Here is a 24,679-nt window from a genome sequence, read left to right as displayed (position 1 = left end):
AATTTGGAAAATAAAAAAGTTAACCCGGCATCCAAAGTATTGTGATGCAGCAAAAAACAATCCTAATTTTTCATACTTCTCAACAATGACATTGCAGTGCAACAACCACTTTACTCTAGTTCTTCAGAACCCTAGACTTCTTCATTTGTCTTAAGGACTACAACAACATTCTCAAAATAAAACCAATTTTGCAACATGTAGCTAAGAAAAGAAAGAAAAGGGAGAAAAGAAAAGAAGGTAGAATCATAAAATCATACAGTTTGTAAAATCCCAAGAAGGTCATGAACTGCCATCTGGATGCTTTGATCTGCATCTGTATTTGTGTGTGTATAATATGTTTAACAATTAAATCATAATCCACATTTAACACATCATTTGTAACTACACAACAAAAAAAAGCTCTCTAAAAAGCTAACCATTAAAGATTAAAAACCACTCTTTTGGCCAGGTGTGGTGGTTCATGCCTGTAATCCCCTCACTTTGGAAGACTCAAGTGAGAAGATCACTTGAGGCCAAGAGTTCGAGAACAGCCTTGGCAACATAATGAGATCCTGTTTCTACAAAAATTTTAAAAAATAAGCCAGGCATGGTGGTACATGCCTATAGTCCCAGATACTCGAGAGTTTGAAGCAGGTGGGTCACTTGAGCCCAGGACTTTGAGACTACAGTGAGCTATAATCACGCACTGCACTCCAGCCTGGGCCACAGAGTGAGACCTACAAACGAACAAAAAACAGCTAAACTCTTGAGCTAAAAAGAAAAACTCTTGCGCTAAAAAGAAAATATTTTTTAAATTATCTAAAAGAAATAAAAACTATGATATATGGCCAAAATAAAAACATCATACTGTTAAATACTTCCATTAAGAAAAGAATTCATAAATACAACTGGGCATCCAATTTAAGATGAAAAAAATAACAACCAAATTGCCCCCATAAGAAGGTAGATGAAATATATTAAGAAAAGGAAAAAATTAATGAAGACAAAACAAAAATAAAGCAAGAGCTGACTTTCAGGAAAGCTAAAATAGAAAAATTTACAATGTCTAGACAAGAAGAGAACAGAAAGGAAATTTTTTTAAATCATAAATCCTGTAAGTTAGAAAGTTTATACATATATAATAAAATAATGTACTATTGGCATGTGATTTTTTTAAAATCAAGGAAACAAAATGATACGCAAAAAGATCTACATACACACATATACACAAATACAAGAACTCAGGTTATGACACAGATGGTGACATTTTATATCAGCAGGGATAATGAGAGATACAAGAAGTCCTGCCTCACACCACATATAAAAAGAAACTCCAAGATGATTACAAGTATTTAAAACAAAAAACAAAGGCATGAAGAAAAAGGCATAAAAGAAGCCGTAAAGAAAAATTCTCCTTACATCTGATTAAATCAAAAATTTTAATTTCTGTATGATAAAGAATAACATATACAGTTAAAAGACAAACAACTGGGTTCCGAAAAAAAATCTGTAACACATTTAAAATACAAAGGATATTACTCATACTCAAATATTGCTTACAAAGCCAAAATATACAAATAACTCAATAGAAAAATGGGCAAAGTATATTAACAAACATATCATAGAATAAAATATGGCCAATCAATACACAAAAAAGTTCTACCTGAAAATAGATAATATGGGATTATCAGTATGTATATCTACACATTTTTGGCCCATTATTTTGGTAGGGAAAAAAGAAGCTGATAATCCCAGGGTTAGCAACAGTGACAGGAAATCGGCATTCTCTTATGCTGCTGGTGTGAGTATAAATTGGTATAGCCTTCTAGGAAGTGTCTAGCAAGGATTTCAAATGTCCATACACAATGTGAGCAACAAAATAAATAATAACTAGTAACAAATTAAAACCCATAGAATAAAAGAAATATCCATGAGTCTATAATGATATAAATAAATATTAAATACTTGAATAAATAAGTGAAAGAACAAGATCTTCTTTATGGTAGAATTTTGATTAAAGAATCATTAATGGCTGCACAAAATAAGTGGGCAAAAGTAAGATAAGAAACAGGGTATTTACTCAGTCTCAAAGTTCTCCCCCATACCGATCCTTATTAATTAGGAAAAACAGTAACTTCACAGTGGAGTAACTTGGCAGACAGTAGTACCTTAATCAAGTGGCTCAAGCTAACATCACCCAAATGATAGGGCAACCTTATGTGTCTCCTGATTCCACACTGAGAAGGGCACAACATCGATTCTAAGATATTCGTGCCCAAAATGCATGACCAAAGTTTAATCATAAGAAAATATCAGACAGACAAAAATTGAAGGCTATCCCATAAATTAACTGGCCAGTACTCTATAAAGAAAGTATCATGGTCTTAAAAACAAAGAAAAACTGAGGAACGATTTAAGATAAAGGAAAACTAGGGAGATGCTGACAATAAAATGCAATGTGTGATTCTGGATTGGCTTCTGGTCCAAGAAATGGACATGAGTTAAGACAACCAACAAAATTTAAACAAGGTCTATAGATTAGCTGTTAGTATGGTATCAATGTAATTTCTTGGTTTCTGGTTTTTGTGTTTTTAAAATTGGCTCCCTCTGAGCAGGGTTCAGGGAGATTTTGCTTTGGGTTTGTTTGTTTTGAGACGAAGTTTCGCTCTTGTTGCCCAGACTGGAGTGCAATGGCACAATCTCGACTCACCACAACCTCCACCTCCCGGGTTCAAGCAATTCTCCTGCCTCAGCCTCCTGAGTACCTGGGATTACAGGTATGCACCACCATGCCCAGCTAATTTTTTGTATTTTTAGTAGAGGCAGGGTTTCTCCATGTTGGTCAGGCTGGTCTCAAACTCCCAACCTCAGGTGATCCGCCCGCCTCGGCCTCCCAAAGTGGTGGTATTATAGGTGTGAGCCACTGCGTCCAGCTTGGGGCTTTTTTTAGAGGCCAGGACAGGCCTCACTTTGTTGCCCAGGCTGGATGCACCTATTCACGGGCTGCGGGGAGGTCAAAGTACACTGCAGTCTCCAACTCCTGTAGTCAAGTAATCCTCCTACTGCATTTGTAGTTTCCTGGTTTTTATCATTGTACTGTGGTTTTTTTTATCTTTTTTTTTAAGATGGAGTCTAGCTTTGTCACCCAGGCTGGAGTACAGTTCAAGGAACTATTCTACCTCAGCCTCCCGAGTAGCTGGGACTACAGGCATGTGCCAACATGCCTAGCAAATTTTTATATTCTTAGTAGAGACAGGGGTTTCACCATGTTGGCCAGGCTGGTCTTGAACTCCTGACCTCAAGCCATCAGCCCTCCTTGGCTTCCCAAAGTGCTGGGATTACAGGTGTGAGCCACCACTCCTGGCCCTCTGTGGTTATTTTGGATTTAATATTTGAGAAAGCCAGGGGAAGGTGATCCAAGAACTTCTTGTACCCGTTTTGCAACATTTTTGTAAGCCTGAAATTATTCCAAAAAGGAAAGTTAAAAAATAAAAAAAAAAAAATTAAAAAAACATTTTTAAGGTCCATAAACTCTGACCCAGAACTTCAAATTCTAGCAAGATATAACATAGAAATAGTTGCATATGGCCGCGCGCAGTAGCTCACGCCTGTAATCCCAGCACTCTGGGAGGGCGAGGTGGGCAGATTACCTGAGGTCGGGAGTTTGAGACCAGCCTGGCCAACATGGTGAAACCCATCTCTACTAAAAATACACAAATTAGCCAGGCATGGTGGCACATGCCTGTAATCCCAGCTACTCGGGAGGCTGAGGCAGGAGAATTGCTTGAGTCCGGGAGATGGAGGTTGCAATGACCCAAGACCATGCCATAGCACTCCAACCTGGCCAACAGAGTGAGACTCTGTCTCAAAAAAACAAAACAAAACAAAAAAGAAACAGTTTCATGTAAAAACATGTTTGCTGAAGCACTGCTCATGAGAGTTATACAATGGAGCTGGGCACGGTGACTCATGCCTGTAATCCCAGCACTTTGGGAAGCCAAGGCGGGCAGATCATCTGAGGTCAGGAGTTCAAGACCAGCCTGGCCAACATGGCAAAACCCAGTCTCTACTAAACATACAAAAAAATTAGCCAGGCGTGGTGATGTGTGCCTCTAATCCCAGCTACTCGGGAGACTGAGGCAGGAAGAATTGCTTGAATCAGGAAGGCGGAGGTTGCAGTGAGCTGAGATCGTGACAGAGCAAGACTCCGTCTCAAAAAAAAACAAAAAAACTGGAAATTTATACTGACCCCAGGATAGGCTAATTCTATCTTCCCATCAGCTAAGAAATCATCTTGTTTTCCTCTAACTTTTCCCCATTAAAATATTTTTGCCATTTCTAAGGTCTATGTTAGTGATCTGCAAGGCAAAGAAGTTTATCTCTTTTTCTACTAATTGGTGCACATCTCAGTTAATTCTGCACAGATGTGCTAATGATCTATTTTTACCTTATCTTGTACAGCTGGAGCTAAAAACTTACCACAGTATTTAATCTGATTTTCTACCAATGTTTTTCTTTAACATAGGGCATTAACTCTTAAATGTTATCAAAATAATTACTTTTATTAAAAACAACTAAAACAAATGGATACAAGAAAAGCTATCAAAATAAAGACAGATTATTTAAAAACCCAATTCTTTTTGATATCTCTTTTACTCAGAATTAGCAAAGAGTTCTATTAATGTGGAACTGACTCAGTTTTGACTTGATTGTCCTTACTCTGCTTTTGTCATCAGATTTTCTGTTGCTAACCTTCCAAAAACTATTTTGCAGGTGCGGTGGCTCACACCTGTAATCTCAGCACTTTGGGAGGCCAAGCTGGGTGGATCACCTGAGGTCGGTAGTTCCAGACCAGCCTGACCAACATGGGGAAACCTCGCCTCTAATAAAAATACAAAAAATTAGCCAGGCGTGGTGGCGCATGCCTGTAATCCCAGCTACTCGGGAGGCTGAGGCAGGAGAATCGCTTGAACCTGGGAGGTGGAGGTTGCGGTGAGCTGAGATCATGCCATTGCACTCTACCCTGGGCAACAAGAGCGAAACTCCACCTCAGACAAAACAAACAAACAAACAGATAAAAACTATTTCTTCCTCCTTTTCCCCCTGCTTAATCCTATAACATACTTATAAAACATCTTAATGATATACAATTATTTATTAGCCTAAGACTTTTATTTAGGAAAAAAACATAATGTAGTCCATACCTTCTATAGTGAAATTTCTTACTTAAGCTAAGAAAAATTTAAAATTGCAAATGAAAGTTACTAAAATTTCACTTTATATTCCTTGATTCAAAGATTCACTTAAAGTATTGATTGGGACATGAACACAAACACCCACTGTAACATATAACTACGTATAAATATTATTCCAATCAACTACTTTACCTGCTCTCTTGACAGTGATATGGGTGGTGCTGCAGTACATCCTGTAAGAAACGCTCCATCAAACTGCTGGTACATATTTGACGTCTACTCTGTCTGGTCAAACTCCTGTGCTGAGCACTGAACAAATGCTATAAAGAAAAAAGAAATGGAATATTTTTAAATGGATAGTATTTAGTAGTGAGAGTTCGACAAAACGGATTCATTTATATACTCCTGGTTAAATTATGAACTGACAGCTTTTCTATAAAGCAATTCTGAAATTTGCATCTAAAAACCATAAAACTACTTTCCCTTAGGTAAAATAATGAGATTTCCCTAAGTATAGCCTAAGGAAATAGTCTTAAAGGTAAATGATTCATGCAAAAAAGATACCATTATCATAGTATAACAAAAAACTGGAAACCTCCTAAGTTTCTAACAGTAAAAGACTTCAGTTATAATAGGCTCTAAGATGTAATACTACACAGCTATCTAAAATAATACAAAGAATTTTTAATAACATGGGGAAACGTTACATATTAAGAAAAAATGAGTGTGGTAGTGTGGCCAAGCGGTCTAAGGTGCTGGATTTAGAAAAAAATGAGGAATGCAAAAACTACATGTATGGTTTCATGTCAAACTACAGTTTAAAAACATACAGACAAGTAAATGGAAGAAATTACAGTAGTCCCCTATTATCCTCAGGGGATTTGTTCCAAGACCCCCCCAGTGGATGCCTGAAACGGTGGATAGTACCAAACCTATATATGTTTTTCCTTACGTACCTATGATAAAGATTAATTTATAAACTAGACACAGTAAGGGATTAACGACAATAACTGATAATGAAACAAAACAATTATAACAATACACTGTAATAAAAGTAAAATAAGGGTTACTTGAACACAAGCACCATGATATCCAACAATTGATCTAATAACCAAGACAGTTACTGAGTGACTAATGGGCAGATGGTATATACAGCAGGAATATGCTGGACAAATGGATGATTCATATTCTGAGTGGGACAATGAGTAACAGCAAAGGATTTCATCAAGCTACTCAGAATGACGTGCAATTTATTTGCCCATTTATTTCTGGAATTTTCCATATAATATTTTCCAGTCATGTTTGGCTGTAACTGAAACCAACGACAGATAAGGGGGGACTAGTGTGTATGTATACCAAACCTTACTAGTACAGATGTCAGTGTGGTGCAGTTATGGGTAATTTTTCAATTTTTCTTATAAATTCTTATCTTTTTCAATGAGTAAATGTTTTTTTAAAATGAAAATCTGTTAAGAGAGAGAACAGGGTTGGATTATTGTATTAAAAGAGGTCAAAGATTAACTGACAAAAAAGGCCCCTTTATTTTCTTTCAGAAATTAAAAATCCTAACTTGAACACAAAATTAAAATAAATACACTAAATTTCTCAGACTTGTAATTCTCTCTACAGTTAGAAAGATTCTTTCTTTACTAATATTATTTAGTGGACTAGCAAGCAGAATGGGAAAAAGTCTACCTATGGAGCACCTATGATGTACCAAACACAGTGCTATTCCATTTACACAGTAATCTTCACTGACTTTTCACTAAGAATATTGTCCCCATTTAGCATGAAAAGACTAAGGTACAAAAAATTAAGAGTAAACTGGGCTGGGCACAGTGGCTCAGGCCTGTAATCCCAGCACTTTGGGAGGCTGCGGTGGGCAGATCACCTGAGGTCAGTTTAAGACCAGCCTGGCCAACAAGGCGAAACCCCGTCTCTAGTGAACAAAAAAAAAATTACCCAGGCATGGTGGTGCTGCGTGCCTAGTCCTAGCTACTGGGGAGGCTCAGGCAGGAGAACTGCTTGAACCCTGGAGGCGGAGGTTGCAGTGAGCTGAGACTGCATCACTGCACTCCAACCTGGGTGACAGAGGGAGATTCTGTCTCAAACAACAACAACAAAAAAAAACAGAAAAGAAAAGAAAAAAAAAAAAAGAATTAGAGTAAACTGCCCAAAGTTTTATACTGAGCAAACAGCAAGGCCAGGATTTTAATAACTCCAAAGCTTATCCTCTTTCTTTGTATCATGCTAGGAAATGGCATATTTCTAACATGTTATTTATAATTTAATAGTGCATTTTAATTTAACAATACTTAGAAAAGATATTTTAAAATATCCCGGTAAAGGTGTTAAAGAACTTAAATCAGGTTGCTAACTCCTGACCACTGTTACAACTCTTGGCATTATCTTCTTCCATGTTGACTTCAGAGGTCCATGCTAGCTAGTGCTCCTAGCCCCAGGAACAATCTACATTATGACACTTTCAAAATCCTGCTACAAAACTCTCCACTGTCCAGGACCCATCACCAGAGTTAGAATGCCTGGTGGTTAAAGGGGACAAATGCACAAGGAAACAAGTAAATATTCAGTTAAAATCCAACCTTACTGAATAAAGAATATGTGGTACATATACATCATGGAATGCTACACAGCCATAAAAAATGAGATGGTGTCATTTGCAGCAACATGGATGCAGCTGGAGGCCATCATCCTAAGCAAATTTACACAGGAACAGAAAACCAAATACCGCATGTTCTCACTTTTAAGTGGGAGCTAAACATTAGGTACATGTGGACATAAAGATGGGAATAAAAGGCACTGGGAGATACTGGGTCAGGAGAGGCAGGGCAGGGGGCAAGGGCTGAAAAACTACCTATCAGGTACTATGCTCACTACCTGAATGATGGAATCATTTGTAACCCAAACCTCAGCATCACACAATATACCCACGTAACAAGCCTGGACATGTGTCCCCCCGAATCTAAAATAAAAGTTGAAATTACAAAAATAAATAATAAAATCCAACCTTGTCCTCTCTCTGCCAAGGCAAAAAGAAAAAAGAAATGTGAATAGAAAACTTCATTTACATCCCATAAGGTGTCAGTTCCTTTAGATTTTTTGAATTGATGTATAACATACATAAAGTACACAAATCATATGCATACAGCTCAATCAACTATCACAAAGTGGACACATCCTTACCATCTATCCATGAAAAGTTGACAAGCATCCAGAAATCCCTGTAATGTCCCATCCCAATCTAATATCCCTTCCCTTTTCCCCAAAAGTAACTATTACCTAACTTTTAATACTATAGTTTTGAAATTTTCTGAAATGTATATAAATGGAGTCATATAATATGTATGCTTTTGCATTCAGCTTATTTTACTCAAATTATATATGTGACATTCATCCATATTAGCTGAATCTGTTCATCTTCTTTTCTGCATAATATTTCATTGTATGAATATGCCATATTTCATTCATTCATTCTACTCTTGACGGACAATTGTGTTGTTTCCAGCTTTTGGCTATTACTAATAATGCTGTGAAGAACCTTCTTGTATGTGTCTTTTGGTGCCAATGTGCATGTATTTTTGTTGAGTACACTAATAGGAGTGAAACTTCTGGGTCATAAAAATTTGCGCACGCTCAGCTTTAGTACTCACTATCGACCAGTCTTCCAAAGTGGCTGTACCAATGTATATTCCTACCAGCAGTATTCCTAGCTCCTCATCAACACTTGGTATTGTCAGTCTGTTTCATTTTAGCAATTATAAGGATGTTTATTGTTATATCACTGTGGCCTTAATCTGTAATTTTTGTGATAGCTTTTCATATTTACTGGCCATCTGGATATCCTCTTTTATGTTGGGTCTGTTAAGTCTCTCTATTTTTCAAATGGATGTTCTGTCTCTTCCTTATGGATGTGTAGAAATTCCTTATTCTGGACACCAGTTCTTTGCTCAATTATATGTGTTTCGAGTACCATCTTCCTCTCTGGAGCTTCTTTTCACTTTCTTAAACATCTTCCATTGTTTCTCAGTCCAGAGTTTTTCTTTTTTTGTCAGTGGTTTTTGTGGCCAGAAATCTCTCTTTACCATCAAAGTCCTAGAGATTTTCTCCTGTTTCTAGAAGCTTTACTATTTTGGCTACAACATTTATGTCTATAGTCTGCTTCTAACTGATTTTTATATGCAGGGTGATTCGGCAATAAAGTTTCACTTTCCTCTCCATATGAATATTCAATTGACCCAGTATCACTTATTGAAGAAAGTTCTGTCCTCACTGCTGTGCAGCACCACCTTTGTTACAAATCAGACGTCCATATATGTGTCTGTTTCTGGAATTCCTGGTTTGTTTCCATGGTCTAACTCTGCAGCAAGACTATATTATTTTAAAGACTAAAGTTTCATAAGTTTTAGTATCTAATAGAGGACATCTATTCACTTTGTTCTTAAGATTATCCTAGTTCTTCTGGAGCCTTTTACTTTCCCACATTTATTTTTGGAATTGGCTTTTCATTAAAAAAAATAATTCTCTGGGATTTTGATTGAAATTACATTGGATAAATATAACAATCTAGGCACAAATGACATGTTTACAATATTGATTCTTCAATCCATGAACATGAAAATTTCTTTCAATGTTTATAGTTTCTAGTTTAAAGATCTCACATTTTCTCATGTTTATTCCCTAGATTTTGATGTTCTTTGATGCTATTGTAATTTTTTTATCTCATTTTCTACATGGTATCTGTATATAAAAATAGTTTCTTTTTACATTGGTCTAACCACCTTTTTTAACTCACTTATTGATTCTAATGGTTTACCTAGATATCTTTTGAGTTTTTATGGCCACATGTTGTGTATAAATAATAGTTTTATTTCTTCTTATCCAGTCTTCATCATTTTTATTTTCCTTTCCTTATTTCCTTGAGTAGGACCTCTGACAAAATATTGAATACAGTTGTAATTCAAGCATCAAATCTATTTTCACTTAATATATTATTGATAGAGTTGTATTTAACTTTTTCTTTTTCAATCTGTTATTCTTGCCTATACAATTATCCCTTTTCCTCTCCTTTCTTGTCTTCTTGTGGACTACATTTCATCATTTCAATTTTTCCCTTTCTGTTAACTCTGTAGTTAGTTACAGACTTTTCATAGTCTATTTTGGTAAGAGATTACAATGAGCAACCCTGAACTGTCAATGTCTAAAATTACTTGTTACTTTTATTCTCTTTATAAACAATGCAAAGTCCTTAGAAATTAACATTATTTACTCCCCTCCCAATTTATATGCCATTGTTGTTCATCCCACAAGACAGAATTCACTTAGATTGCCTACATATTTACCTTTCCACTGTTCTTCATTACTTCCTGTATCTCTGAGCTTCCATCGGGAATCATTTTCCTTCTGCCTGAAGAACTCCTTTTTAGTTTTTCCTTTAGTGAGAGTCTGCTGGTGACAAATTCCCTTAATTTTTATTTCCTGAAAATAGTTTTATTTCACCTTCCTTATTAAAAGATATACGTATTGAGTAGAGAATTCTAGGCGCAGTTGTTTTCTTTCTTTTGGCTTCCATTGTTTCTGTTAAGTACTTCACTAGATATGGGCCCCATATTACTTCACTGCTTTTATAGTTCTCCAAAGCCTTGAAATACAAGGCTGCAAACATCCTCAACAAAATATTATTAATAGCAAACCAAATCCAGCAACATATAAAAAGGATTATATACCATGACCAAGTGGGATTTAGCCCACAAATGCAAGATTAGTTTAACATCTGAAAACCAACCAATCTAACTGCTATAGGTTGAACTGCATCCCCCCCAAAATTCACATGTTGAGGTTCTAACCCCTAATGTGACTGTATTTGGAAACAGGGCTTTTAGGAGGTAATTTAGGTTAAATGAAGTCATAACGGTAGCGACATCATTCAATAGGATTGGTGGCCTTATAAAATAGGAAGAGAAATTGCCCTCTCCCTCTGCTACAGAAGGACACAGTAAGAAGGGCTGTTAGGAATTGGTCCATGGCCTGCTAGGAACCGGGCCACACAGCAGGAGGTAAGCGGCAGGCAAGCAAGCGCTACTACCTGAGCTCCACCTCCTGTCAGATCAGTGGAGACATTAGATTCTCATAGGAGCATAAACTCTATTGTGAACTGTGCATGCAAGGGATCTAGGTTGCGTGCTCCTTATGAGAATCTAATGCCTGATGATCTGAGGTGGAACAGTTAAATCCCAAAACCACCCCTCCACCCTGTCTGTGGAAAAATTGTCTTCCACGAAACTGGTCCCTGGTGCCAAAAAGGCTGGGGACTGCTGATTTAAGTTAACTAGTCTATGGTATTTTATTATGGCAGCCTGAGCTGACGAATACTGTAATATATTATATTAATAGACTAAAGGAAAAAAACGCATACTTATCTAATAGTTGCAGAAAAGCGTTTGACAAAAGCCTATACCCTTTCATGATTAAACACTTATCAAATTAGGAATAGAAGGCTAAAACCCACAACTAACATCAAACTTAATGACAAAAGACTGAAAGTTTTCTCCCAAGATTCAAAACAAAACAAGGATATCCATTCTCACTACCGTAATTTAACACTCATCATACTAGAAATTCTAGCAAGAGCAATTAGGCAAGAAAAAGAAATAATGGCATCCAGATTGGGGAAAAAAGCAGTAAAACTATTTGGAAAGGACATAATCTAGTATATAGAAAATCCTAAGGAATCGACAAAAAAACAATTAGCACTAATAAACAAGGTCAGCAAGGTTGTATGACACAAGATCAATATTTAAAAATCTATTGAAGCTCTCCATACACTCCCAACAAACAATCCAAAATGAACTTAAGAAAACTATTCCATTTACAATAGCATCAAAATGAATAAAATGCTTAGGAATAAATTTAGCATAAGAAGTGTAAAACTTGTACACTGAAAATTACAAAACACTGTTGAAAGATTTTAAATCTCTCCGTAAATGGAAATACATACCTCTATTCATGGACTGGAAGACTTAATATTAAGATGTATATTCCCCATGAATGTATCTACAGATTCAACACAATCCCTATCAGAATTCCAGCTGCTTTTCTGCAGAAACCAACAAGGTAATCTTTAAATTCATATGGAAATACAAGGAACCAAGAATAGCCAAAACAATCTTGAAAAAGAGGAACAAAGTTGGAGGACTCAAATGTCATGATTCCAAATTTTACTACAAAGCTGCAGTAATCAAGACTATGTGGTGCTGGCATCAGAGCAGATATATAGATAAATAAAATGGAATTGAAAGTCTAGAGGTAAACCTTATATTTATGGTCAACTGATTTTCAACAAGGATGTCAAGGCAATTGAATCAGGAAAGGATAGTCTTCAACAAATGGTGCTGGTACTACTGTACATCACATGCAAAAGAATAAACTTGGAAAAAGATGGCCAGCACAATGAACAAACCACTATATCTTAACAAAAACAACTTAAGAAGGGCAATGGAGTGCATCAGAGGAGAAACAGAAACCAGGGTGAGCAAAGAACTCAGAATGGCAACACAGAAAGCAGAAGGGAATGCCAGGCCTCCAGCACCCGATTCCCAACCGGGATCAGCGGGGAACCAGGAAGAACTTCTCCCTATAGCAAGGAGGCAAGCAAGAGGATTCCAACAATCAACCCCCATTAATACCTTGTACACCTACAGACCTCACCCCTGCAGTCCTCACAAGGACGAAGACCAGCTGAAGGAGCTATCTGGAGTCTACACCACTGTGTTCCCCTGAAAGAAGAAGCCAATACTGTGCCCTGGCCCCTGTAAACTATTTGGAAAGGACACGTGGCTACACCACCTTGCAAGTGGAACTATGGCTGAAACGTGTTTTGCTCCAAGGGCAAGCAGCCATGGCTCCCTTTCATCCCTGAGGCTAAGCCACTGCTGAATCATCCCAGCCCAGTGGCCTGACATCCCCAGGCCAAGATACAAACAGTAGTTAAATCCTTCCTCATAGAATCAAGAAGAAATGAAGCCACTTCACCCACCTCTGCTCTCACCCCATCAGGCTGGAGCTAAAGTGGTACCCTGCCTCCCAGGAAAATAGTACCTTTGTGGCTCAAAGCAGTCACGCGTCCCCAGTGCCTAGGTTGAAGTAGCATCCTGAATTGCAGGAAACTGCCTTAGATATTTAGAGTAGTCACACAACCCAGTACCTAAGCTGAAGTGGCACCCAGAGAAATGGCCGCCCGGAACAGTCACGCCACTGTCCCCGATCCCCTCCCAAACCTGAACTGAAGCAGCACATGCCCCCCTGGGAAATGGTGTCCTGGCCAAGCTGAGCAGCTGTGTACCCCAGGGCTGAGTACCTCATGTCCCAGGGAAAGAGAGCAGTGGCTAAGCTTAGACACCTCATCCTACTAGCCAAACAACTCTAGTACTCTGCTTTCCTAGACCAGACTAGACCCCTAGAGTCTGAGCTGCTGAGACATGCCTTTACCTGGGGAATGGAGTCACTGTACTGTTCCCTGCCCTACCCAGGGTCCAAACAATAGCTATGTATCTGCTGCTGCTGAGTCCTACCATTCCAGTGTCTAGAGTCATTACTACACAATGCCTCATCCCCTGAGACCTAAGTTGCCACTGAGCTCTACTGGCTCACGTTTCTGAACTGCAGCCACACCCTGTTCCCCAGGATCAAACCTCCAGAGCAACTATTTTTCCCTGGAGTCAGGTCAGTGCTGTGCCCTGCCCTTCAGGGGTAGAAATCTCAGCTACAACCTGACTCCCTGGGCCCCAGCTACTAGGGGGTGCCTAAAAGTGACAGGTCCTGGCTCTGTGGGCAACCTACATCCAACCCCACCAAAAAGCAAATCTGTACCCCAAGATTCAGGTGCAACAATAGGTTCATAAGCCTATGAGCCTAGGACCCTGGTCCCACAGCCACTCCAAACACCTGCAACTGGAACACAGTGCTACTAAAGCTGCTTACAGGCCGTATCAGACCTAACACCAAGAGGAATCTCCTCAGCTAAGTCTCCCCATTGGTGGATTCCAGAAGCCCTTGACATCAAGGACATTCAGCCTATGCTGCTGCCACCGCCACAGACTTCTACAGTGTAGGCCACTGAGGTGCCCACAGTTATTGCTGATGGTGAACACAGCTGAAGAAACGGAATGAAGACTATATACCACTGCATCTATCTGGCAACAGAGTAACCACACTCTCCCAAGTAGCACATTAAAGCCCAGCTGCAGGTGAAAGTTATTCAATATGAAAGCCACTCCAGAAAGTATGGAAGAAGTGACTATTCCACCAGATGCAGACACATCAATGCAGGGATATAAGAAACATAAAAAAGCAAAGAAATATAACACCACCAAAGGAACATAACTTTCTCATTTAAAAAAAAAAAAAAACAATGAAAAGAAAATAAACTAATTCTGAAAAAGAATTCAAAATAAAGATCTTAAGGAAACTCAATGAGACAAGAAAATATACATAGACAATTCAACAAAATCAGAAAAACCATTCACATATGAGCAAAAATTCAACACAGAAAAAAATCATAAAAAAGAACCAAACAGGAATCCTACAGCTAAAGAATTCAATGAATGAAATAAAAAATACAATAGAGAGATTCAACAGCAGATTTGATAAAATAGAAGAAAGAAATCTCTAAATTTTTAGATCAGTCATTTGAAATTACCCAGTAAGAGGGAAAAAAAAGAAATGATGCAAAAGAGGTGAAAAAAACCTACAAGACTTATGGGACACCACTGAGTGAACAAATATTTGTGTTAGGGGAATCCAGACAGGGAAGACAAGAAGAAAGGCATAGAAAACCTATTTAATGAACTAATAGCAAAAAACTTCCCAAGTCTATGGACATTCAGATATGGGAAGCTCGAAGAATCCCAAATACATTCAACCCAAAAATGTCCTCCTTGAGGCACATTATAAACTGTCAAAGGTCGAAGACCCCCAAAGATGGAATCTGAAAAACAGCAAAAGCATCAAGTCACATATAAGGGAATCATCATTAGACTAACAGCAGATTTCTCTGCGAAACTTCAAAGGCCAGCAAAGAACGGGATGATATATTAAAAGTGCTAAAACCATTCCAACAGCCAAACAATACTATACCCAGCAAAGCTATCCTTCAGACATGAAAGAAAAATCAAGTCTTTCCCAGAGAAACAAAAACTGAAGGAATTCATCACCACTAGATCAGTCTTACAAGAAATGATCAAAGGAGTCCTACATCTGGCAAGTAAAAAAGACAATAGTTACTGTCATGAAAACTTCCAAAAGTAAAAAACTCACTGGCAGAACAGACGTGCAAAGGAGAAAGAGAAAAGACATCCAACTCCACCAAAGAGCAAATCTGTACCCCAAGATCCAGGTGCAACAATAAGTTCATAAACCTATGAGCCTAGGACTCTGGTCCCACAGTCACTCCAAGCACCTACAACTGTTTTCTAACTAACCTAAAAATATAACTATCATATGATCCAGCAATCCTACTGACTAGGTATTTATGCAAAAGAAAGGAAATCAGTATATCAAAGAGATATCTGCACCCCAATGTTTATTACTACAGCACTGTTCACAATAGCTAAGATATAGAATCAATCTAAGTGTCCATCAACAGATAAAAGAAAAAAGGGCCAGACACAGAGGTTCATGCCTGTAATCCCAACACTTTTGGAGGCTGAGGCAGGTGGATCACATGAGGTCAGGAGTTCAAGACCAGCCTGGCCAACATGGTGAAACCACATCTCTACTAAAAATACAAAAATCAGTCAGGTATGTTGGCATGCTCCTGTAATCCCAGCTACTCAGGAGGCTGAGGCAGGAGAATTGCTTGAACCCAAGAGGTAAAGGTTGCACTGAGCCAAGATCATGCCACTGCACTCCAGCCTGGGTGACAGAACAAGACTCTACCTCACAAAAAAAAAAGGAAAAAAGAAAAAAAAAAAGGAAATGTGGTATATATACACAGTGGAATACAATTCAGCCATAAAAGAAGAAAATCTTGTCATCAAAGTTGTGCTCATAAAAGTAGAGAACAGAATGGTGATTACTAGAAGCTGGGAAGAAGTCAGGGGAGAGAAATTAGGAGACGATAATTAATAAATACAAAATTACAGCTAGATAGGAGGAATACGTTCTAGTTGTTCTAGTATCCTATATAGCACTGTAGGATGACTATAGTTAACAATAATTGATTGTAAATTTCCAAACAATTGAAGAGAGGATTTTAAATGTTTCCAACACAAAGAAATGATAAATGTTTGAGGCGATTAGTATGCTAATTACCAGTTTGATTATTACACATTATATACATGTATCAAAATATCACACTGTACCCCATAAATACGTATAATTATTGTAAAAATAATAAAAGTAAACAAATCAATATAAATACATACATATATAAATCCACTATGGGTAGCACAGGGTGAGCTCTGATGAGCATGAATTTTAACATGATTTCTAGGAAATAGATTTAATTTTACAGACGCAAGAAAAAAAAAGTATAGCCCTATCTCACACCCTTATACAAAAATGAACTCAAAACGGATAAAAGACCTAAATGTAAGAGTAACTATAAAACTCTTAGAAGAAAACATAGGCATATGTCTTCAATCCTGAGATTAGGCAACACTTCTGACACCAAAAAACATGAGCAAAACATAGCAAAACTTAAAATTTTTGTGCATCAAAACATAGCATCAAGAAAGTGAAAAGAAGGCCAGGTGTGGTGGCTCATGCCTGTAATCCCAAAACTTTCAGAGGCCAAAGCAGGAGAATCACTTGGGCCCAGGAGTTTGAGACCAGCCTGGGAAACATGGTGAGACCCCATCTCTACAAAAAATAAAACATTAGCTGGGTATGGTGGTGCACACCAGTAGTCCCAGCTACTTGGGAGGCTGAGGCAGGAGAGCTGCTTGAGCCCAGGAGGCTGAGGCTACAGTGTGCCATGATCGCACTACTGCCCTCCAGCCTGGGCAACGATGTAAGACCCCATCTCAAAAAAAAAAAAAAGGAGTAAGTAACAAGACAACCCACAGAATGGAGAAAGTATTTGTAAATTATATGTCTGATAAAAGTCAAGTATCCAAAATATATAAAGACTTCTACAACTCAACAATAAAAACACAACACAATTAAAAACAGGAAAAGGATCTGAATAGGCATCCCTCTAAACAAGATATACAAATGGCGAATGAAAAGACACTGTATGTCATTAGGGAAATGCAAATCAAAACCAAAATGATACCATCTCACATCCACTAAGATGGCTATAACAACAACAACAACAACAACAACAAAAAAGACAACCACAAGTGCTGACAAGAATGTGGAGAAACTGGAACCCTCATACATTGCTGGTGGTAAGGTACAGCCACTTTGACAAACAGTGAGGCACCCTCTCAAAAAAGTTAAACACAATTACCACATGACCGAACAATTCCATCCTACATGTAAACCTAAGAAAAGTGAAAGCATATGTCCACACAAAAACTTGTACACATATATCCATAGCAGCACTATTCATAACAGTCAAAAAGTAAAAATAACCCAAATATCCATAAATTGCTCAATGAATAAACAAAATATGATATACCCATGTAATGGAACATTGTCAGCCATAAAAAGGAAGGAGGTCGTGATGCACGTTACAACATGGATGAACCGTGAAAATATTATGCTACATTAAAGAAAGCAGACACAAAAGGCCACACAACATTTGATTCCATTTACATGCAATATCCAGAATAAGCAAATCTACACAGACAGGAAATAGACAAGTGGTTGCCAGGGGCTAGTGATAGAAGGGAGGAGTCAGTTACTGCTCAATGGGTACAGGGCTTCCTTCTAGGGTGATGAAAATGTTCTGGAATTAGACAATGGTTGTACAACTTTGTGAACATAACAAAACCTCACTGAATTATACACCTTAAAGGGTCAAGTATATGGTGTATGAGTTATATCACGATAACAAAATTTTTAAATCTCTACACCAACTATTTTTCCCTCAGCAGCCAGAATGAGCCTTTTAAAACACAAAGTAGATGACTTAACTCCTATGCTCAAACTTTGAGATGCTCTCCCATCTCACTTGAAATAAAATTCAAAGTCCTTACATTAGCCTACAATGTCTTAAAGAATCGACTTCTCTGATTTGGGTAATGGGTACAGTAGAAGCCCAATCCCCACCAGGTATGCAATATACCCATGTAACAAACAAGCCCATATACCTCCTGAATCTAAAATACACAATTTACTAGTCTGAATTCTTTGCCTATTACTTCTCACCCATCTCCCCATATCCATGCAGCCACCAGCCTCCTGACTCTTCGTTAGTGTGCCAACCACTCCGTAACCTCGGGGTCTCTGTCTCTTCCCTCTACCTAGAAACTCTTTCCCCAGATAAATGTAAACCTGAGACCCAAACTCCAAATCTCAACTCAATGTCACTTCCTTAAAAAGGCCTTACCTGGCTACCCTACCCCTTCCCTATTTTGTTTTCCTCATAACATTTATCACAATCTCACGTATTATGTACTAAATTTATATATTATTTATCTTCTGTCTTACTACACTAGAATACAAGCTTCATGAAAAAAGAGGCTTGGTTTTTGTTCATGGTCATATCCCTAGAACCTTAAACAGTGTCTGCCAACTAACAGATTCCCAATATGATCTGTTCAATAAATAAATAAATGAATTTAATAAAATGTAAGAGAAAGTCACAACTAGGTCCTTTGAGATATTATCATATTAATAGAAACCTCTCACCTGTTCCAGGTTATGATACTGCACACGGCAATAACTGCAATATCCTTGTCTTTTCTGCATCTTGAATAAATAACTGAAGTCAGATGCCTACTGTCTTTGAATACTCAAGCTGAAAAACAAATAGAAAAATGGCAAAAATCATGATAATTCCTTATCTTATGAGGAAAATGGCTATGATAATTAGCAGAAAACAGAAATTCACTTCTACTTCTAATAATTAGGAAAATATACAAGGCTGCTATGAGCCACTGAATAAATAAGTGAGCCTGGAGCAGAGACAAGAACTATGTATCTTATGAAAGAACAGTTAGTTGCCAATATTTGAAGACTAGATGACTAAATATTTAGTTTTTCTAATAACTTATTAGAGATATTAGATACTGATTTAGTAACAAAGAATACAAGATTAAATTTGTGAAGACCAATTACTTCTATGATATTGTTATGGTATATGTACTATACTCTAATGGAGCTCATTAATTTCTCCATCATGTTTCCATATCAAACCCCAGATTATCTGACAACGTCTCATTCTCTGTCATCATGAGTGTAAAGACACCACATGGCATTTTCTGCTCAGCTCACAAAGAGGCAGATTTTTAAATAATTTATCCAACACAGTTGCTAAAAATCAGAATAACGAATTTAGCCTCTGAAACACAAAGCATTTTTCTTCTGAGAATGATGTAAGCCAGAGAAACAGGAGAGATTTCTTTTCCTACTAGTGTTTAGATTTCTCTACAAATAAATAGTTTTCCAGTTTCCACTCACCTAAAAGTGTAATCCTTCAACATTACATACTGCATGGCTGCCAAACCAGGATGAATACCCAAAATTTTAGTAGAGCTGAGGTAAGCCTAGGATTCAGAATTTTTTAAATTCCCCCAGTAATTTTCATGCCCAATGTATTAACTGACACAAAGTACATATAATTTATGATTATTTTAAGTAAAGACTTTAATGCAGTTTATTTGCTGCTTTGTTAAGCTGAAAATAGAACTGCAAATAATTTTGTATTTCAATTAATTTAAGCATTCTCATCTGTTGGAAAATATGTAACAATCATTCTATAATGTGTTATGAGTATTTCTGCAATGGGAAAAATTTAATCATTAAAATCAATAACTGAAAAATGAAATCACAGCCTTAAAACCATAAGATGAGGTGAAAAAAACTTAATTAAGTCAAAATGCTAGCATAATATTTACTTACCTATTACTTCTTATTATGAGAAATTGATTTTCTGACTTCTCACATTTATGGGGAAAATTAATCAATTAAATCAGCCTCTGACACAAAAAACATGTAAGACATTACTTACTTAAAATTTGGTCTTTTTTCCACTAATTTACTTCACTTATTAACCTACAGCAATAAAACAGAACAAACTTTTATTTTAAATTGTACTTACACATAAGGCAAATTTCAAGCTGAGAGAGCCTAGAGTTTAAATGTAAGCTTTGCAAAATCCTAAAATAAACTTTTGGGGGATTGAAAATATAATTAAAACATTCATTAAATAAAGGACAAAAGTAAACCATTAATCTAATATCACATACACACAAAATGTAAATACTTAAATATTTTTAGTCTTTAACCCTATGGTCCTTAACTCTTGTGGCATTATCACCTGCCACTTCCGTCATCTCTAGTGCCATAATGGCAGTGAGTTACAATAAACCAGAAGCATGTGTTGGCATTTTTTAAAATTAACATGCTAGGACCCCATCAGAAACTTACCAAATCAAAATCCCATGGGTTGAGGGAACCCAGGACATACATTATGAAGCATATTTAAAATGCTCAAGGTGGCCGGGCATGGTGGCTCATGCCTCTAATCCCAGAACTTTGGGAGGCCAAGGCAGGTGGATCGCCTGAGGTCAGGAGTTCGAGAACAGCCTGGCCAACACAGCAAAACCCCATCACTACCAGAAATACAAAAATTAGCTAGGTGTGGTGGCAGATGCCTATAGTCCCAGCTACTTGGGAGGCTGAGGCAAGAAAATCGTCTGAACCCAGGAGGTGGAGGCTGCAGTGTGCAAAGGTCACGCCACTGCACTCCAGCCTGGGCGACAGAGCAAGGCTTTGTCTCAAAAAAATAAAATAAAATGCTCAAGGTGATTCTGCTATAAGTTGACTCAATAACATAAGTCATCATTTTTTATAAACTAATAAAACTTATTTATTAAAGAATCACCTCTTTAGGGTCTGGATTTACATTACTTTGCATGCCTAAATAGGTCTTTTTATACAAACTCTGAATTCTACTAGAACCTGATATTTCTAAAGTAACAAATTATTTACCTGGAGCAGGAAAAAGTCAGGTATTTCATCAGCTGTATTAGTTCAGGCAAATATCTGTAAATTAAAATAAAATCATTTTTAAAAAGAGGTCCCATAAGTGTCTACCATTGACCAAACATATCCAGATATATTTTGAAAAGTGACATGTTCCCAATAATAAAAGAAAAAATATTAACTTTGGAACACAAAGCACTTTACATACTATGACCCACTGAATCTCACACATGACCTCCTAAAGTTCTGGCGCAGTGACTGTGATGGCCCATCTAACCCACCATCAAACACTGCAGGTCTCTGGGTTCCTGGAACTGTAGCTGTAAAAGACTGTAAGGCTGAATTGTGCCTCTGGTAAGGTTGAGAACAAAAATGCTGTCAAACCCAAAATTAGCTTCATAAGAAACTTCCCGAGGCTTAGGTACACGTTAGCTTTAATGAAAAATACTGTCAATTCTTTTATCACCTATCTACATCAATACACTATTAAGCAGAAGCATGTTTTTTATTCTTCCGCATTGTTGTGGGCAAAGCGCTGCTCCTTATCCAGGATCACTGATTAAGAAAAAATTCCAACACATGGGCTCAAGAAAGCCAGTGACACCACGGTATAATCAAAGAATAACTTTTTTTTTTTTTTTTTTTTTTTTTTTTTTTTTTTTTTTTGAGACGGAGTTTCGCTCTTTTTGCCCAGGCTGGAGTGCAATGGCACGATCTCAGCTCACCACAACCTCCACCTCCTGGGTTCAAGCAATTCTCCTGCCTCAGCCTCCCGAGTAGCTGGGATTACAGGCATGCGCCACCATGCCTGGCTAATTTTGTATTTTTAGTAGAGACAGGGTTTCTCCATGTTGGTCAGGCTGGTCTTGAACTCCCGACCTCAGGTGATCCACCTGCCTCGGCATCCCAAAGTGCTGGGATTACAGGAGTGAGTCACCGCGCCCGGCCTAAAGAATAACTACTAAGCACCTACTCAATGCAGAGTTCCATGGTAGAAACTTTAAGGGATAGAGACAAATATGAGACAAGTTTTCTTGCCCTCAAAAAAATTTTAAATGAAATTGAGAAATTCAAGCCAAAGAATGAGGTGCTGCCTAAGAAATGCCTCAGCAAAAATAATAAATGCAATGAGTTCAACTGCAAAGTTCAGTTTTAGCTAGAGTGGCCAGGGATGCCACTGTGGATATGGTTTTTTAACCAGATACTGGAAAATGGGCGGGATTTACTCACTCAAAGGTTGGGAAATGATATTCCAATTAACAAACAAGCAAAGGTACAAAAGCAAGAAAATACAAGGTACATTTAGAGACAGTAAATTAACAAATCCAGCTGAATCTAAGGTTTCATTTGAGAATTTAAGGGGCAATAAAGCAGGGAAAGTAGACTGGATTTTGACATGGTAGTATTCAAATGCAGACTAAAGAACTTAGACCGTACCTTTAGGCACTGTAGAAGTTTTTTTTGGAAAGAGGTATACTTGAGAGTGGTTTAAGAAAATTCTGGAAAAATGATTCTCTCCTACTCAAAACAGCTTTCCAAAGGGTAAGGGACATAACTATTAACTACTCAGCACCATTTCCTAAAATACTGGAGAATTAGTCAATTCCCAAAATCTCCAAGTTGAGAGTCAGTATCCCTTAAAGCATAGTCATGTATGCTTATAAAACAAGAAAACACACATTTAATTTTTCTTTTAAAAATGACTTTTATTAATTATTACAAAAGTAAAACATTTATAATAGTACAATTATAAAAATAAAGAGCATAAAAATCAGTCATAATCTACCCACCATTAACGTGTCGTATTCTTCTTTGTTCTAAACATATTTTTACAAAAATGGGATGGTACAGTACATTCTATTCTATAGCCACCCTCTCTCACTGAACCACATATAATGAGTACCTTTATATATCATTATAAAATGCTATTATAAAATAGAAGAAAATAAAGTAAAATAAAATAGAATGTTTAATGATTGCATGGTATTTTGTCAGTGTAGATAAAAGCCCTGTCAAGACAAGAACCAGCAGTTGGTGGGTTAACTTCTTAAAGTCAATCAGTAAGATAATTTTTTAAATCTACACATAACCTTAATATTTAACTTAAAACTTCTAAATTTATATATGTTTAAGACCAAATTGGGCTTTTTTTGTTTCACTGGTATTTTTAGTATGGGGGTTGTTGCTTTTTTTTTTTTTCTTTTTTGACAGATTAGAGTTTCAAGACATGTCTTTTCATAAACTACATCGTAATTCACCCCTGAGTTTCCATTTTTGTTCCTCTAAAGCAGAACAAAAATCTGAAGGCAGTTTCAAATCTGAGAGCAGAATTATGATCAATGGTAAACATTTTTCCCTAATCTTTCACAGTTATCATACCCAGTTCTTTTGCAAATATAACCTTTTTATGAATCCAAAGCATTCTATTTATTTTTCATAAAAATAACAATGCTATCTTTAAAAAATGACTATGTTCACCTTCTTATTTCATTCATTTATGTAACATTTAAAATTGCATAAACCTATCCCAGGCAGTGAACAGAGATTTCTGAGCTACCCAGATGACTTAGGTAGAAATGTCTTAAAATAAAAATAAAACAGAATTTTGGTTTTTTTTTTTTTTTAAGAAATATTTCTTGCACACCTGAGATCTGCACCAGCTGCAGAGGTAAACATCGATAAAAATATTTCTGAAATGAGTTTGGAGTTGTCGTGTGTGTATTTCTCAAACTGAGTGTGGCAGTGTGGTAAGAACCAACAAAACCCACAATCCTCATAAAACATATTTTTCAAATGCCTGACAAAAGAGACATCAACTTAATAAAAAATAGTAATAAGGAAAGACAATAGAAAGGCATTTGGTTTTCTGAATAAGACAATCTGAATTTTCTGTCCAGTAGTAGGGAAGCAATTGAGGGGCAATGACAAAACAATGGCTGAATGACATAAAAAGACCACACTAATTCAGTGTCAGTTCCTCCACACAACACTACTAATTTTCAGTTTTCCCCTTTTTTGGATTATCCACGCTATGCTGGCTTTCCTCTGGTGACAAGCATTATCCTAGACACCTCTATTCAGTCTTAATAAAATAATAATAGCTAATACTTAGTACTTAATCTGAGCTAGGCGCTCTGTCAACAGCTTCCTGTGCATTATCTCATCTAAATAACAAACAGCTTTATAAGGTAGCTGCCATGATTAATTCCCATTTAACAAATCAGGGAACTGAGGCTGAGAGAAAAGAGGTATCTCATTGCAGGTCTCACACCAATAACCAGCGTAACTGAGATGTGATCACTGGTCAATTTGAGTAGTTTATGCTTTAACCTTTTAACGACTTTGACACTTCCTCTCTGTATTTTTAGGAATACTACTTGCTTTAATATTAG

The 24,679-nt window shown here is 37.1% G+C and overlaps 1 protein-coding gene across 46 annotated transcripts in view; it reads right to left on the bottom strand.

Moving 5' to 3' along the window:
• Positions 1-24,679, bottom strand: part of ZDBF2 (zinc finger DBF-type containing 2) — a 72,161-nt gene that overhangs the window by 12,007 nt on the left and 35,475 nt on the right. For 12 of the 46 annotated variants that reach the window (XM_065525915.2, XM_005574046.4, XM_045367569.3 and 9 more), the window contains exons 2-5: positions 21,294-21,347; positions 20,311-20,354; positions 18,990-19,098; positions 5,367-5,494 (exon numbers count right to left, since the gene is read on the bottom strand). In XM_065525915.2, the coding sequence (XP_065381987.1) occupies positions 5,367-5,494; positions 18,990-19,049 (188 nt within the window). In that variant the 5' untranslated portion in view covers positions 19,050-19,098; positions 20,311-20,354; positions 21,294-21,347. Of the gene's footprint in view, positions 1-5,366; positions 5,495-10,534; positions 10,641-18,989; positions 19,099-19,760; positions 19,847-20,201; positions 20,355-20,400; positions 20,470-21,293; positions 21,348-24,679 lie in introns of all 46 variants that reach the window. The other 34 variants (XM_065525917.2, XM_015432634.4, XM_074009844.1 and 31 more) reach the window with 15 other exon arrangements.

This window comes from Macaca fascicularis, chromosome 12 (assembly GCF_037993035.2).
Source record: "Macaca fascicularis isolate 582-1 chromosome 12, T2T-MFA8v1.1".
Classification (NCBI taxonomy): domain Eukaryota; kingdom Metazoa; phylum Chordata; class Mammalia; order Primates; family Cercopithecidae; genus Macaca; species Macaca fascicularis.
Note: the sequence above shows the minus strand (reverse complement) of the source record. Positions and strands in the feature narration are given on the sequence as shown.